General features: G+C 35.4%; 1 protein-coding gene across 2 annotated transcripts in view; it reads left to right on the top strand.

Annotated features, from left to right (window-relative positions):
- arhgap20b (Rho GTPase activating protein 20b) overlaps nt 1-18,565 on the top strand; it is a 36,496-nt gene extending 17,931 nt beyond the window's left edge. For both annotated transcript variants that reach the window (XM_043240190.1, XM_043240189.1), the window contains exons 11-15: nt 1,317-1,478; nt 1,687-1,796; nt 4,485-4,674; nt 9,719-9,833; nt 13,706-18,565. In XM_043240190.1, the coding sequence (XP_043096125.1) occupies nt 1,317-1,478; nt 1,687-1,796; nt 4,485-4,674; nt 9,719-9,833; nt 13,706-15,534 (2,406 nt within the window). In that variant the 3' untranslated portion in view covers nt 15,535-18,565. The remainder of the gene's footprint in view (nt 1-1,316; nt 1,479-1,686; nt 1,797-4,484; nt 4,675-9,718; nt 9,834-13,705) is intronic.
- The last annotated feature ends 49 nt before the right edge of the window (nt 18,566-18,614 follow it).

Raw genomic sequence — 18,614 nt, 5'->3', positions numbered from 1 at the left:
CATCATCTAGTCACTTGTGCACATCAAAATGTATCATATAGTATTCTGTGCAATAGTTAAAGTGTAACTGTGAATCCTGTCCAGTCTCTTTCCATCAATATCACACAAACAGTAATGTGTACATTTGTACTTTTGAAATAGTTTCCATAGTATTCTTCAGGTAATACTGACAGAGTGCAGTGATATAGTACATTGACACAAGGACTTTTCATTCTGATGACAAATTCTTTTGAACAATGAACTATTTTGATTTAGTTACATGCTTTTACAAGTATTCCATTGTTTGGTGCTGTTTGTACAAATTGTTTTGAGGAATGCACATACGCCAGTATTACAGTAAGGATGATTTGAGAAATGCACCAAAGAGACTGAAATCTGTAGCTTTTGAACAATGGATACAAACAATTAATTTTCTTATTTTCTTACTGTAATACAATGTTCACAACCATTAATGCTTACTGCATTATTGGTTTTCAATTTTGCGTTCATGTTTACTATGATTGTCGATATATCCAAATATGTATTATTTCATATGTGCAATGTAAAACAAACGCTTGCTTTTCAGATGTGTTTGTGATATTTTGAATGCAGTGCTTCAATTTGCAATTGTGAGGCATCTTGCATTTTGCATGGTTTTGAAAGGTTTTGAAAAAAAAGTTTTGAAAATGTGTGTAATAACTGAAATTAGAAAATGTCATTTTAGAATAAAGGAATGTGAAATTGTTTTATTGAAGTTAAAAAAAATGCTTTAAATGTTCTCTCAGGAGGCAGTATCTTTGTTGCTTTCAATTAATTCTATTTACCTTTGACTGGGCTTTCCTGTGACAACGATGGTCAATTAATATTTTAGTTGCATCTTAAAGGTATTTTTTAGCCCTTTTCAGTATAAAATATTTTGCTACTGATTTACTCATAAACACTACCATTAATAGTTATGTATGAAACAACAATTTTCTGACCCTTTCAACATGAAGTCAAATCCTTAATGGCTTAGTACTGAGTCAGAGACATGATTATGAAGGTTAAGTGCTATTACATACTTTGTTATTAAGATACTGAAACATTGAAATTGACATCAATTCCATTGTCAGGTAAGGTTAGGTTAATTTAAGGTAAGGTTTGTCTATCATTAGCAAGTAAATAGTAAAAATAAGTCATAAATGTTACAAAAAAATATAAATTTTTTTATGAGTTACCTAATTACATGGGGTACTTGAAGTAAATGTTTTAGGTGAAGGGTTTGGCTGACTATAATTATGGGAACTTGGGTTTTGATTAACCAGTATGTGTGTGTTTGTGTGTGTGTTCACAAATAGGACCTGCTATATCTGCTGTTCTGTGAGGGTCCAGAGACCAGTGGAATCTTCCGTCGTTCAGCAAATGCCAAAAACTGTAGGATCCTGAAGGAGAGAATGAATGCTGGGCAGAGTGTTTCGCTGCATGAACAATCAGTGTTCGTCTCGGCATCTCTAATTACAGTGAGAACGCGATCATTTTAATGTAACGGTCATACAGCATGCTCTGGATGAAACATCACTCAAAGCATTCTTCATCTACATTCATGATTATTCATTCTCAGTCCAAATTGTCAGAATTAGTGGCTTGAACATAAAAATCTCCTCTTTGCCCAATATACAAAAATGTCTTTGAATGGGCTTTTTATTCTTTGTTAAATTGTATGTATAGGAGTTTTTACGCAAACTACCCGGTGGTGTTTTGTGCTGTGACTTATATGAGGACTGGATGGAAGTGCTACAGAGTGAAGATCAACAGGATAAACTTAATAGAGTCAGAGGGTAAGAACAGCATACAATGCATATGTCCTGTACATATGCTCACACATACACACTCAATTTAGAAAGTGTATAGACCATCTTTCTATTTCCTATATATTATCCATACCATTTTACTAAAGCAATACATAGATTAAAGGTTTAATTCAGTTTAATTCAGTTTGTATTCATTTGAATAGCACTTTTTGTTATCTGCAGGGATTCTTACATGCCATTTACAGGTATAAAACACTTTTTTTGTTTTTTTTGTACTTTTGTATATACTGGCAGCATATAAAGCATAAACATTATGACAGCAATAGAAACATGTAACTTGTACCATTAACATATATAGCTACATTTACAGTTTTACAGATATATTTTAGATGCATTAACCTACCCTCAAAGCTGCCTTAAAAGGTTGTAGGTGAATGTAAACATTCATACTGTAAATAATACAAATTAATTGCATGAATTATATATTCATAGAAAATGCTCAAACCTCATTTTAAATTCTACAAAGACAGGGTTAGAGTTAGGGTTAGGAATACTTGTGTTTAGATGCCAGGTGAAAAAACGTAATGCACATAAAACCATAAGTTTTTTTTCTGTGAATAGCTTTTGCACAGGGGGAAAAAACGCTTTTAGACATCTATTGAAAGTAAGAAAAAAAGCACACTTAACTCGTATTTAGACTTAGACTAGTATCAGAAGAGTCATTTGCATAAAATCAAAGACCCTGCTTAATAAAAAAAACATGTAGTAATTATCTTTTAAATAAGACTATTAGGTTATTTTGAAAACCCTTTGTCTTGGCAACGCTATTACATGCGTATGCTTTCATAGCAGTTGAAAATGGGAAATGAAAAGCTCCTGACTCATGTAAGTGTATAATTAGTGAATCTGCTTAGAACAATGCATCTTCTGGGTCATGACACAAAAGTAACCATTAGAGTAAACTTAGAAAAAGACAAATCATAAATATAGCTGCTTGTGTATTTTTTAATCCTTCTGTCATCACCTTTTTGCATACCCCCTTCTCCCATATTCCATACAGCTTTATTATTCAAGCAACAGTTGCTGACCCTCTATTTGTTTATAAAACAAGCACTTATTATTTGAACATATTAGGAGAAGAAACTAATTAGTGTGAAGATCAGCTGTTGTAAAGTTTTATTAAACGTTCTTGGGAGCATGAATTCTCAGCTGAGGGAATTTTAATTGATACATTTCTCAGAAGTATCCAGCTGAGGTGATTTTTTTATTTTATTTTTTTTAAGAAAGAAAACACTTTGTGCTTTCACAATTTCAAATTTTCCTCCATGTTCTAGCCCTGAGGTCTTGAACCCTGTTTCTGGAGACCCCTGTGTCCTGCAGTTTATTTTCAACCTCCTTCAAGATCCCTGCGATTTTCAAGCAGTCCTGAAGGGACTCATAAGCAGGTTCGGTTTAAGGTTAAGCTGATCTCCAGGAACAGGATTGAAGACCTCCTGCATTCTTCTAGACAATGTTTGGAACAGTATATTTTAGCAGTACAAAATAATGGAACCCAGAATGGACAACATTTATCGAAATTTGAATAAAATGATTATAGATAACATTGTAAAACTGTACAGTCCATGGTGACATTAGTGTGAATTCACAGAAGTGTATAAAAAAGAGCCTTTCACAATTTTTAAGCTTTTTTCAGCTATTTGCTGGCAGTGGCTATTTACACCACCTCCGTCCACCAACGTGTGATTGGGCTAGTCAACATTACAAAGAGACATTTTTTACTTTCAGTTCAAGTAGCGCAGATGGTATAAAGTATGTCATATTCATTTTGACGCGATCGATCGGAGTTCAATCCACATTTGAAATTTCAGATAACATCACAAAAGCTTTTATTTTCAATAGAAATAAAGAAAATGATTGAAAATAAAGTATTGGCTAGAGTTAGGGTAGGTGCAGGGAGGGCTTTATTGTCCCAGTTAGGTGGCAACCGTGGCATCCATTTAATGATTTGAATTAAAATTTACACTCAAGTTATTGCATACTGTTTTATAATGTACTGCAGTATTGAGGTGCAGATAATTGCCAATATTTGCATTAAGTTGCTGCAGAACAGATACTATTTCCCTGCTATGTCCTGCTATTTTAACATAGTATATTTATTTTTTAACATTAAAAAGTAATAGGTGTAATAAGCAGGCAAATCGAAGAATTCAAACAGATTAAAATTAATTCAATATTCAGATTGCTTTGGTTTGCTGGTGGTAAAACTTATAAAATGACCTTGATCTGTTGGTTGTTTGCATCTACTGAAACTTGTGTCAGGAAGCTGAAGAATCAAAGTAGTCTGAATAAACAATACTCTTCAGAATATCTGTAGATATGTAGAAGGTTTTGAAGGTCCCACTCAAGCATTTTGCTGCAGGCATGATAATATTTTCTTTATAGCATTCAGAGTTTGACATTTTAAGCTTTTTACCTCTTATAAAAATTAAGATTCCAGTAGAGCTGCTTGTAAATGTTTTACAGATGGATTTTTATATTCACTTTTTTATATGCACACCTGCTGTTTTATATTTGTGTGCATATTTGTGTCTGAATGCATTTGCATATATATGAGAGGAAAGACAAACTTCCACACATAATCATTTATTGTCAAGATTGTTTAAGCTTGTTTGGGGTAATCTGCCACTGATCAAGCTCTATTGTCTTTTTGTCTAGTTTGCTTGCACAGTTGCCGGAGGAAAATTGTACCTTGCTGTGTCACTTATTTGGAGTGCTACACAAGATACACACTCACTCAGAGGTGAATCAGATGACAGCAACAAACCTGGCCCTTTGCATTGCGCCCAACATGCTCTGGAGGTCTTCCCAAATCAGCCCTGACAAAGAGGGACAGAGCGTGCTGCAGGTAAAAATCCGCTTATGTGCATTTACGTGCGTTTTCTCACTTCACGTGGGATAACATGTCAATAAACTGTTCATGGATGCTTTACATTTAGTTCTAGGTGCAAATTAAACTCATACAATGGGGATCAAAAGCCTGAAACCTCCAAATTGTTTGTCATTGTAAATAATGAAGCGAAAAATTACCTTCTGAATATTTGATCAATTATCTCTGCCATTATATGAGAATGATCTAAAGAGTATCTTAAGCTTAAAAATATCTTTTTGATTAGTGACCCTGAAATTGGGCTGAATCTGATTTCAGTGAGCTCTCAGAATTTTACGCCCACAGATTATGTAAGGGAAACTGTATTAATTCCTGTCATTACACAGGGAAACTCTTCTCTGAATCAACCTTATAAATATGTTTATTCAATCTTGTTCGGAATTAGAAGCAGGTCCAGACCAGCGATTAGGGTTTTGGTTCAAATCACCAAAGATTTTTTTTTATGCTGCAGGGCAGAAGATCCTAATTTGCATGCCAGCTTGCTAGCAATGTCATGCCGCTTAGACGGTTCACCTTAATTGCTCTCGGGGAGGCAGAGTTTAATACCACTGTCACCACAGGTTGTCACGCTGGTGAAAAATCCCAGTGATTATGTTAACATACACTCACATGAATTTGAAATAAGCAGCTTCTGATAAGTGTACAACAACCGGGGTCATTTTCCATTTCCAAATCACACAGAACTAGATTGTGCAGAGTATTATTCAAGAGAAACCCTGATCATGTGTCTTAACCAATATTTTTAGCCTAAAGCTGCAAATGATTTTCTCCACCCTTCAGATGAGGATTTCTGATGCATCTACTGCGGACTTGCTCTGCTAATTAAGCTCAGCAGTTTACAGTCGTGAATTGGGATATAACCAGACGCATCCGCCTTAACAGGATGTTGACTCAAATGTAAGCAAGGACATGATTAAGAATTTAAATCTCTGGGGACCTGTTGTACAGGTCTACATTACATACAATATAGATTGGAAGGATATATGTTACATATGTTAAGAGATTTATAAATCAGATTTATTTACAGAATAGTATGTGCCATTACATGGAAAATTTTACATTTCAAATTAAAGGGTTAGTTCACCCAAAAGCTGTTTTACTTGCCTTCAAAGCATCCTAGGAATATATGACTTTCTTTATATTAAAAACTGTCCATGTTTTTCCACGGGACTTTTGGAAGACATTAAATAAAGTATTTGTATCCATGATAATAATAATATGCCCCTTACACAGGAATAAAGAGGAATAAAGTCCTCCTGTATCGAATCCATGCATTTTGTAAGATAAATATCCATATTTTCTTTTTTCCCCTCACTTCTGCTGGGTGCTTTATTTAACAAGTTCTGGACTTTTAAAGGAAAACACCACTGCAATGATAGACCTTAGAAGTGCCAGGAGAATGTTTTTATATAACTTTGATTGGATTCTTCTGAAAGAAGAAAGTGACATATTTTAGAGATTAATGTGTTACGGCTGCATTCCCCTTGAAGGTTGACTCCAACATTGACTTCAAACAAAGGTACTTTTAATGACAAACAGGAGAATTTGCAACATAACATTAACATCAGACAAACAGAGCTAAACTGAACCGGCCTTTAATAAAGACACAATCAGGGAGAACTCAGAACAGGTGGACAGACACAGGTGGAAACTAATTCACTAATAATCACAAATGAGGACAGGAACAACCAAAAAAGGAAAAACTGGAAGATGAAGAAAGCGAAACCAAAATAGAGTCGGTAACAGAATGTCTTTGTAACACCAGTTCTCAATTTAAATTGGATAGTAAAAGCCCGCGGCACTGTGACAGAAAAGATTCCTTTTAAACCTTTGTATTCAGGACCAATAAAGTTCAAAAACATGTCCAAATTTTCCTTACTAATATTCTGTTGCATCATTTGACAGTTGCTAATGAGTCATCGTCTTCAGAGACTGACATGAACGCAGGGCTCAACTATAAGTATGACTCAGAGCTAGCATCAGGCCAGCTGAAAATCTCTCATTCAAACTCTTGCTGTGCTTTTAGTTCTTGTTAAAATGGTGAGATTTGAAGGCCAGACATCAGTTAAAGGGATAGTTCCCCCACAATGAAAATTCTATCATTAATTACTTGTTAATACTTATGCTGGTGTAAACCCGTAAGACCTTTGTTCATCTTTGGAACATTAATTACGATATTTAGCAATGGAAGTACCACATTCAATACACAGAAAGGTAATAAGGACATCATTAAAGCAGTCTATGTGACATCAGTGGTTCATTATGAAGAAAACCAAAATAATGACTTTATTCAACAATTTCTTCTCATCCGTGTCAGTTTTTGCTGCACGTTCAGCCTTTAAAATCTTTTAAAAATGACAGTATGCCCTAATTTTCTAGGAAAAAGTGCTTTACATTCATAGCCACCATGGAACTACAGTACAACTACTGTATATATTAATATATATATTTTTATCATTATTATTTGTGTATTTTATTTTGTGTGTTTTCATATTTAAGCGAAAATGGCGTATTTATGCACAGCAAATATGTGCGTGTCATATAGTGTCACATGTCATAATTTTGGTATATCAATACCACAAGTTTTTATTTGGTGTACTATTTATATGCCTTTTCCTGAGAGATGGCTGGTATTTTAATAGCTAATATCTACTTGGCTGGGTATTACTTTAGAACGGAGAATTATATGAGACATATTTTGATCACAGTTTGAACACTAAGTTGGTATGTGGGTTCAAAATTTCTTTTTTTAGTCAAAAACTTACTGAAGTTTTTTGAAAGGTAATTTTTAGAGACATTTATTAAAAGGGAAAATCAGCTAGGGTGATAGACACTGAGAAGTTTCTTGATATAGATATAAAAGCTTTTCATTTAGAGAGAGGATAAACATTTCAACCATACACAGCTGGCGGCTGCTGCTTGTGTTAAATCACGGCTTCTAAATAACAGGAGGGCACTGGTAGCACAGCAGTCTGCAATCTCTGATGCACAGGAAGTCTAAGAAATAACCTGTTGTAGTGATCTGTGTGATTTTGAGAGATTGAAAATGAGATTGGAGGAAATTGGGTCATTGTCACTGTTGAGCCTGAGATGATTGACATACGAGTTATGTGACTGGAGAGTAAGCTGAAGACATTAATTAAATTCCTTACAATAATGTAAGAAACATGCCGGGCAAGTGAAGGACATGTGAATGAAATTCCACCTTGCGAATCAAAGCATAACACAGTGTGTTGCCTGGTTACCTAAAGATGACAGTTATTAGACACTGGTTTCCATAGCAACTTATTTAGTGGGATATGACTAATATGACAAAAACTAGTATTGTCCAGTGCTCTGACTCCAAAAAAATTCAATGTATGAGACAGGATGTATAGAATTGATCCATTTCTAGACATTTCTAGCATTTATTCACAAATTTAACATCAGTCATTAATTAATTCAGACCAGTCTGATCCACAATGTAGCATGTGAGATCAAATATAGCCTGGGTTGTATTAAGGTGACTTTAAACCCTATAGCCAGAAGTCCTGTCATCTTTGTACATCAAAATCCACTGACAGATTTGCCCAAATCTGTTTTGGACTGGTTTTGCTTTTAAATAGTACTTGATCTGTGGATATTTTGTACCTGATTTAGATGAGACAACTTTTTCACTAGGGAAAACAAACATTGTGAATGAAGAAGCCAGAAGCAATGGTTTAGAGATAAAAATCTCTTAATGGATTTGTTTATTGCAAACACACAGCTTCTCACCTGAAATGGAGTGGATTGCTTGTGGATTATTGTGATGTTTTTACTCACTTTATGTACTTGTTGGACATAGTACAAATGGACATAGTAAAATATAGAAAATTTAAGATAAATAATAAAAGTCAGCTTAAAAATAAAATTGTGAAATGACATGACTGTATGAGAGGACCCTTTTTTGCCCATTTAGGAATTGATTGGATTGGTCATTGTCGTATGCTAATTGCTGTGAGCTAGTGATTAACAGAAGAGAGGGATTATTGTCCTGTTCTTGTCATTAGAGAAGTGTTGTGGTTGCGAGGCGGAGAGGAAGTTTATCTTTTTTATTTAACATTACATTGATTTAGAAAAAATAAGGATGTGCACAGATACAATAATTTGGAATAGATGCTGCAATATTCCTCACATTTTACATTTTGACTTCTGGGGGCTTCAAAAGATAATGAAGGGAGATATGAATCACAGATTGATCTGTAATGAGCAGTTGGATGTGCGTGACTGTGCAGATGCTTTTGTTTCTCAACACCCAAGATGGCGGTTAATTTGTGCAGCGTATTCTCACGCCATGTCTAAACCCAACGAAACCAGCCAATTAGCATACAGAGCAGGTTATTTGAGTGAACCACTAATTATTAATGTTGTTAGAATAGCTCGCCATGTCACCACTACGTATGATGATTCCTTTTGCATTTATGAGCTAATGCCAAATGCTTTAGAAAGAAAACAGCATGAGTCAAGTCAGTGGATGCCAGGCACAGATCCCTATGGTGTCTATGAATTATTCTTTTTTTTTTTTTTATTCAGACCATTCCATTCCCTCTGTATGCTTTTTGATTTTCCATTCCATTGGGTTTGTTTGTATCTGAAATGAGTAAGGAGAAAAAGATTCTTTGCATTTTGCGAGGATCTCTTTGCACACGCACAGACACACACACACTGGACTCACGTACAGTCTGTGTGATGAAAACTCTAAACTGATGTCTAAACACTCTAGTACTTGGACAGAAACAAGGTGGCAGTCTTCTAACAAATACACAATGTGTCCACCTCAGACACACTGACATGCTCCTATGAGCGCACAACAAATCTTCTTAAAACATCTCCTAACACAAGTCGTAAACTTCACACGCTGGTTTGCACAGCGCTTCAGTCTCTGATATATGTGCTGCTAAGTACAACGTTTACGTTTGTGGGCCAGATGTGTCTGTTTTCCATATTGATGATGTTTCATGTTTTTCCATCTGACGTTCAGGTCGCTGCACTCATCCAGTACCTGATAGAAAACACGCCTGCCATATTTGGAGATGATCTGGAGAGTCTGTTCACCAGGCAGATGAATTCAGGGCAGGAAGCATGTGATTACACAGGTAATTTTAAAGTTACGCCCTTTGGACCTATTTTAAGTTAGATGTAGATGCCTATTGAGGTACTTTACAGAAAACAATTAGCCTTTTTGACTGTGCAATTTCACAGTACTCCCACACACACTTTAGCTGCTGGTAGATGTGGGTGCTTTAGCGGTTAATTAATTGAAAATATTGCATTTTAGATCATGTTTAAGAATTGCCTTTGCCATTATTGCAGTTTCAAGTATTCCAACGTTAGTCTTCTAAATTTCACTTAAGATCCTCCTATCTGGAACTGTTAAGAACACAGTTTCTAGTCCAAAAGAAACCCTCTTTCAATGACATTCTAACCTGATCATAATATTGTCATTGTCAATATTTTCAGTGAAAACAAACCTACTTTGCAATCACAAAAAGTATTTAATGTTTCATTAAATGTGCGATAAGAATGCACTGATACTGTTTTTTTATTGTTCTCCGATATCTACACAGAAGGTATGTGGCTCAGGTAAAGGCAAGAAATCTCCAAAAATGGTTTTGTGTGTCCATTTACAGTCCTAGGATTTGTCCCTGGAATGAAATGGAAGGGTTATGAATAATACTGTTGAGCTCTGTTATCATTGGCTGTTTCACAGTTCGGCTCATTTCAGTAGTTCACACTGCAGGAAGGATTTCAATACTTTCTCTCACAGTTGTAAGGAGTACATTTATTTCTTTATTAAATTAAGACCTTGTTGTAACCAAGAACTGCCGTTCAATAAAACTAATCTGAGAAAGGGAACTTCAAAGAACAACAAAACCCCTCTCTTCTTCTTGTTTTACGATGTCCATCTTACATCTTACATCTTCAGCTTGTGGGCAACAGTGAGCCACTATTGTGTGCTTTTTAGTTTTACTTTAAAGATTTGTGATCAAACATACTCTGTTTATACTTTGGGGAATACATACCACACATTTTACAAGATCAAATGCTTGTCAGTGGTGCTCACAATCTGTAAATGTAACAGGCTATCGCGAGCAAGCAGCTAACCCTGTCCCTTTAGTGACTCCCATTATATTATTAGAAAGCGATATTTGTTTTCTGTGACTTTCATAAATATTTTTTTCAGGATTTGCCCTGCTTGTTTTTATGCAATACTAGCAGAGTATATGCAAATCTTGCAATGATGTTTGAGGATCACAGTATGTAAAGAATAGTTATGCAACTATGCCATGTTAATTACAGTTTCTATTAAGCCTATATATATATATATATATATATATATATAATCTTTTGTTCATGGTAGCAGTAATTCATCAACTGATGGTAAAATGGCAATTACTTCGCATTTATTAAGATAAGATAAGTTTTGAAGTGACTAGTTCACTAGTTCACCAAAAATATTGAAACTTTCATCATTACTCATCCTTGTGATGGTCCAGCCATTTTAAAAAGAACCTCTTTTAAAGGACTGCTTGCCCATACATTTAAAATTGACTGAGTCAAAAACAGCCTGTGTCTCCACTGACTTTTATTTGTTTGCACAAAAAAATCATCTTTTGTTTTGGGTGAACTATACCTTTGGATTGCTCTGATCAAGTGATGCTGTCTCAGTGGAGTGTGATTGATCACAGTGGTTTGACGTCCTCCAGATCTGACGTGCAAGATAGGGAATTGCACCATGCAGATTGCTTTCAGCATATTTGTTGCACTCCGTTAACTGATTTATATAATCTCTTTAGTGAATTGTGTGCTATTACAAGGCAGGCAGTACATGTAGATAAACATTTTTAATTCATTCTTATTTTTTAAACAGCAGCATGCTGCTTTGTTGGGTTATAAGTTATTATTTTGTGCTTGTTTTGTCAACTTGCTTCTTGTTCATGTTTAATGAAATGTTAGGTCAAGAATCTTTGTATTATACGATTGCACAGACCTACAGTTCTGTTAGATTTCTGCTAGATACCGCAAATATGCAGATTTTAGCTAATGTAGTAGACATCAGGGTGTGTGTTCAAAAATATACATGTTTTTTTTTTTTGTGTGTGTGGTTTTCATGTTTGTACTTTCGGAGCTCATAAATTCAGTCACTTCTTTCATAGCCATTCCCGTCTGGTTTTGTCAGTTTGGTCATGTTTAGCATGAAAGGTGAACACTTGCCTTGAAGAATAGGATTTCTTCTAGAATTTCTCTCTGTTCTTTAATATATACCAGCTCAGAAATCGATGCTGAGAGTAACCCTCAGAGTATCCCTGTAAAATTGACCAGGAGAAAATGTCCCTTTTGCCACTGTAGTTATTAATTTCATTCATAAAGAACCTTATGGTCTAGACAGGGTGACACACTTATTTCTTTTGTATCAAACCATACCATGGAAAACTGTTTCATGCACTGATAGTATCTGAATTGCAGGAATCAATAAAAAATCTCTCATCTCTGCTGAAATCTCTGATTCACTGTTATAAGTTATCATTGGGTTCTTATTGACTTACTTTAACAAGGACCAAGAATTTTGATTGTATATGTGGTTTTGGCAGCCTGCTGATTAATGCTCCAAAAAATAAAGCTAGAGGTTTAAAGCACAGTAGAGGTAGCACTTGAACAGTTTGATTTATTCTCATTGCATTCACGCAATGAGAGAATATCTCAGAAGATTTATATCTCTTTATGTGATTAATACTGAAGATAAAATGTTAATAATGAAGAAAATTGTAATAGGTTATTTTGATTGAAGTGTACCGAAGTATTGTATCTTCATCCATTTAGATAAGTATTGTAAAAAAAGTTGTATCCTCCCATACAGGTGTTAATGTCCAATAAAAAAGGTCAAATAGACTACACTCCATGTAGTAGTTGCATCATCTGTTGTTGTAACAACTACATAGGCTACGTCATTGTGAGCAGTCAATGGTTGTGGATAAAAATAGGGGTATGGTTTAGAAGGAATCCAGCAAAAAAAGCATCTTAAAATATATCTTAAAATACAAATACAGTTTCTGGAACAGAACATCTAGTACTATGAACAAATAATTCTGAGAAACATTATTACTCGGGCAGTAGTTGAAAGACGTCCAATATAGAGCAAAACACCAACAACAAAGATGATGTATCCTTCATACATATAATAAATGTACATAATAAATGATATATAATGTACATATCATGGCCAAAATTGTTGTAACCCCTGAAATATTTACAGAAAATAAAGTATTTTGTTATAAATATGTTTATTCCCTTTGTGTGTATTGTGTGTATTGGAACAAAACAAAAAGGGGAGGAAAAAAAGCTCATTTGACACAATGTCACAAAAAACTCAAAAAATGTGCTGGACAAAATGATTGGCACCCTTTTAAAAATTATGGGTAAATAAGATACTTTCAAGCATGTGATGCTACTTTAAACTTACCTAGGGCAAGTACAGTGTGGGCACAAATCACACCTGATAGCAGATAAAAAGAAGAGAAGTTAACTTAGTGTTTGCATTGTGTGTCTGTGTGTGCCACACTAAGTATGGAGAACAAAAAGCGGAGAAGAGAACTTTCTGAGGACTTGAGAACCAAAATTGTACAAAAATATCAACAATCTCAAGGTTACAAGCCCATCTCCATATATCTAGATTTGCCTTTGTTTTGATGTTCTGGAAAAATTTCAGGGGTGGCAACAATTTTGGCCATGACTGTGTCTTTGAATATAGATATAATGATTAAACACAAAATGAACATCAATAAAGAATAAATCATAAACATGGATACATAGATTTGAAAATAAAGTGATGATATAATGCATATACAAATATAATTTATTTTAGATATTTATACATATTTTTTACAATTGTTGTGAAATTAAGATTTGCACTTATTTTATAAGCATTTGTGTTTAACCAAAAAAAAAGTAAACTCTCTCTCTTCTATAGATGGTTCATATTTTCTTCAGCACTCGTCTTCAGAAGACACAGATCAAGACTTTACCATTTCTTCTCAACTATTGCCCGAAGTTCATCCTCTTTTTCTGCCTCTGGCTGCACTTTCTCTGAAAGAAAAGAGACCCCAGCCCTTTCATACTGATATGGCAACAACAGAAGGCGCCTATAGCTGTGGAACACTGGATTCCATTCCCTCACGTTCCAGTGCTACTGCAAGCATGCTGGGAGTCAGGGAACTCAGCCAATCACGTGATCGTTGCCTCTCTGAGCCTTCCATGTATTTCTCCACACCCCAAACACCTGCATCGGCTCATACACCTGTTATCCGCCAATCCAGCTATGATATGGCTGTAACAGCGAGCAGAAGTGAGCATTCACGCAGCTCCATGGGGTTAAGTCCAGAACAGCAATCGCACAACTCTGAAATGGGTACAAGGAGGCGCCGTTACACTTTCTGGAAGTCACCCCAAATCCCCACCCGTTTCCGTCATCCTGCGCAAAGATTGGCCAGCATGTCAAGTCTGTCATCTACTGCCACCTCTTCACTCAGCTCATTGGATAGTACATTGTCTCTCAGCTCTGCAGATCCCATCCCCAGCCCTCAAGATACACAGTCCCGGCCTTTTCTGTTCGGAGCTGCAGCGAGACTGCGGCCACTTACACCTGAAATCTCCAGAAAGAAGTGGACAAGTACTTTCACTTATGAAGAGGAAGAGGACATTTGGAGAGAGAAAGTTCAAGAGACAGAAAATGAGAAAGAGAGGGAATTTAAAGCAGCTTTTCATGACTGTGAAGCAGTAAAGGACGGAGAAAGAGCTGAGAATGAGGATGCCACAAGGTGTGAGTCCTTCAGCGACATTCATGAGGTTAAAAGTGCAACGAGACTATGTGTGCCGGAATGTCTCTCTGAGACTTTGTGCAGTGTGGAGTTTAGTGTGAATCCATTACAGTCCTCCACCGCAAGTCAGATAAAGCCCAATCCTGACTTGAATTTGCAAGCGATCTCACTGAATCCATGCAGTGTATGGACAGTTCCACGAGTTAATCCGGGTGACAATGTAATACATGAATGCCAGGTCACACAAATGCTCACAAACGCACCTGCAACGGCACAAAAACAAAAAGAGGGCAAAGCAGAAAACTCAGGTCAGGTGCAGCTGGAGCATCCAAAGACTAGCTCAAACATTCATGCCTCAGGTGGGCAGAAAGTGAGCAGAATGAAAATCACAGTCTTTCCATCAGCAGGAAGAGTGACGCTAAAACATTCGAAAGTCACAGATCAAACTCAAAGCGTCTTGGGGGAAACAGAACAGAAAGCAGAGGGGAAAATACGAGAATCTGTCAAGGTTCAGATACCACAGACGCTGTTTTATGGTCATAATGTTCCGCTGGTGTTACTTAGTACACCTCCTCAGCAAACAGCAGTACAGGTGAGGACACATTGTACTCCTGATGATGATGCAGATATGAGAGACGCAGATTTGAGTGATGAATCTGTTAGCATTTTCACGACTGATATTAGCAACGGTATAAGCAGTTCTCGGGCAGAGAAAAGTCCTTCTGTCAAAACGATTAGTCATAGTTTGAGCACTGTTGATGACATCCACCGCCCTGGCTACATTACTGAAACCGTTAGCCCTGCTGTTAGCATTAGTGGGGGTTGTAGTGTCAATCCCAACATTAAAGTCTTTCACAGCGATGCTAATCAGAGCATGTCTTATCCAAAACCCACTAACAAATCCTCAGGAACTTTTCGTCACACAATCTGTATCAAGCTCCCTGGCCACAGAGGCACAGCACAGAACAAACCACTATCATAACTGCATCTGGTGATGTAATACTTTATGAAAAGTTCATTTGCAAAAACCAATAAAATTAGCTGATTGCTGTGCATTGTTCTTCACATATAGTTCGATCTGAACCCTAAATACGTTATGTCAAAAAATATGGTATTGTCTATTTTCATGGCATCGCAGGTTCACGTTTGACCATCAAGCACTCTTGTTTTTGAGCAGAAGCCAATAACAACAACCTTCGTAAAGGCTTATCATCTGAGAGGATTACAAAGATTAAACTTAAGTGTTTTAAAATGTGCTTTAAAATAATATGTTAAAAAAAATTATTTCAGTGAACATTCATTTTGCAAATTACATGTACAAGTTATTATTGCTTAATCAAAACAACACAACTGCAGTTTGGTTGATATTACTTGGAATGTGCAATAAAAAAAAAAGTTTGCTTTCTGAAATAAAAAATAAATCAAATAAAGTTATCGTTTTTTGCAAATGAACTCTTCATATGTTGGTGGGGGTATGCAGTATATTAAATTTCAATAACTTAAAGCCTTTATGTATAATGCATTATAAAGGTATTCATAATGTGTTTTGTAATGCATTTGTTTCATAATTATAATCAAAGTTAAAATGTAGGCTATATTTGAAGGTTTGTTTTCGTGTGTTTTAATACATTATACTTTATGAAGGTGTAGCAATTAATAAAATAAATGTTGCAGTGTATTACAACTGTAATTAATACTACTTTTATAATGCATTATATATAAAGGCTTTAAGTGAGCTGGTAAAAGAGTCTGCAGTTGTTATGAGAGACACGGGCATGTGTTTACTTGTATGTGGTAGAGGCCACAGGCATAAGATGAAAAAGCATTTCCACAAGGATTTAACTGTTGGGTGCATCTTTTCAAAAGTATCTGCAGAGACACATGATGCAGTTATGTGAATGGAAAACTTGTTGAGGTTAGTCCATGCTTGTAACGGAAGAAGAAAAATTTCTGGGTACTAAAAGCTGACAGAAAGTGTAAAACAATGTTGGCTGTTAACTTCAAAGAAATAAATATATTAAGAAATTATCCAAGTTAAAATTAACTATCAATACATTACAATTTATGTTACAATACTGAAACCAAAACTTTAAACGTAGTAAACGTAAAAAGTAAAAATGTAATGATGGCGACTAAAATTGCACTGCATTTTTGCAAAGAGAGTGGAATATTACAGAATTTCCATTTTTGGGTGAACTATCATAAATTATATGATTTTTAAACTGAATTTCACGTTAATTCGGTTTATGTCTTATTTTTTATTCTGCTTTCTAAATTCTAATCAGAAATGTACTATGAAGGTTGTATACAAATTTACTTTTTAAATTTAATACACATTTTATGAAATCTCTAAAATGATCCACGAGACCCTAAACCCAGTTTGAAACCCCTCTGGTTTAGAGTACATGGCGTTAAAGCCAGTAGTTGTAAATATTTGAAGACAGTTAGCATTTAAAAAGACAATATGCATGTGCTTTAGGCAGAATTGGAAATTTATGTGAGGGTAATCACACTCTTGTGGTAGACGATTTTAAGTGCTTTAGTGCAAAAGAGTAAACAACAGACGTCACAAAGGGCATCACTATAGTAACAAAGCAGGCGTCAGGAGAAGGGACTGTAAAGGCAGCAGGAAAGGGTATAACTGAGAGAAGCAGCATGATCTGCATAAGATGCTCTAGTAAGACCTTTAGAACATTAAGGAGAAACAAGTTGGTGGGAGGAGTTTAGACATGCAATCATATGGTTTAGAGTCATGTTTGTTTATAGTTGTAATGTGAGATGAGCTTTGCCACGATCAAGACATCAGACAGCAGACTCCCTTAAATAAGTGATGGCAGTAGTACTGTTTGTGACTTTAATAGTTTAATCAGATTTTAAATATTCCAGATGTTAAAATACATGTTTGCGTATGTATATGTAAATCAGATTGAATGGAAATATTTTAAAGGGGGACAAGAAAACTAATACCACAAAATAGAGATTTTCATAATTTACATTATGGCAGTTGACTTTTACAAAGAATCTAAATGTACATCTCGCAATTCTGACTTTTTTTCAGAGTTTGCTATTCATTTTTAAATCAGTAAATAAATCAGTAAAAACTTTGTAACAAATTTTGTTTTGTTTTATGTGTATGTTTATTATTTATTAATGACAAAAAAACATGCAGGATGCCTTATTGCCCATTACGTCATTTGACATGATCGAAACCTATGCTGTTGAGAAGTTGTGATTTTGGATGTAGCTGTAGTGTGGTTGCACTGCTAATTTTTGAGGGAAGGATGCTAATTTTCTGCCAAGAAATGAAGGGTTCCAGTGAACTGTGGGATGCGCATTTGAGCAGCTTTCACCTTCACACAGATGAATTAAAAGAGCCACCGGCATTTGGACACAGTTCTCTTTTACACCCACTCCTTTTTCACTCTTCACATGACCACACAATATAACACCATAAAGATGTTATGGTGGATATCTGCTGAAATAGTATGCCGTCTAAGATGTGGGTCTAACATATGTGTATATGTGTTTAAAAAATGCTGCTAACAAATCGTTAGATGAGACAAATCATAGCCATGAGCTCGTAAACTCCTGTGATATTTAACACGGCTTCCGACTAATGCTAAGAAGCTGTGTGCGTGTTTAAATTACTCACATGTGATTTACTCGTCATCAATCTATAGAAACCAAAGCAACAGAAAGCAGTGGGGAGTTACAGAAGTAACAGCAACTCAAATCGATCTATATACTTCATTCATTTAGCAGAATTCATTCTCATGCACAGGTTTATTTTCAAGCAAAACAAGACTGTTGCACGTTTTTATCTGGATGGTTGTCGTTTTTTATTTGTAATTGTACTTAAATTTGTTTTATAAATCAAAACACTTATCACTGATTGTATATCTAAAATCACATTGTGTGTAATTGCTGTTGTTATTGTAACTGCTTTCACAGGTAGAATATATGTATAAAATAAATGCTTGATCAAAGTTTAAATAAATTCTTTATAAAATAAATTACATAGCTGGTTTTCATTTCTAGGGCTTATATTGGTTTATATTGCTT

The sequence above is a fragment of the Puntigrus tetrazona genome, chromosome 5 (assembly GCF_018831695.1).
Source record: "Puntigrus tetrazona isolate hp1 chromosome 5, ASM1883169v1, whole genome shotgun sequence".
In the NCBI taxonomy this organism is placed as follows: domain Eukaryota; kingdom Metazoa; phylum Chordata; class Actinopteri; order Cypriniformes; family Cyprinidae; genus Puntigrus; species Puntigrus tetrazona.
The sequence above is the reverse complement of the archived record's forward strand: the minus strand, read 5'-3'. Positions and strand labels throughout refer to the sequence as shown.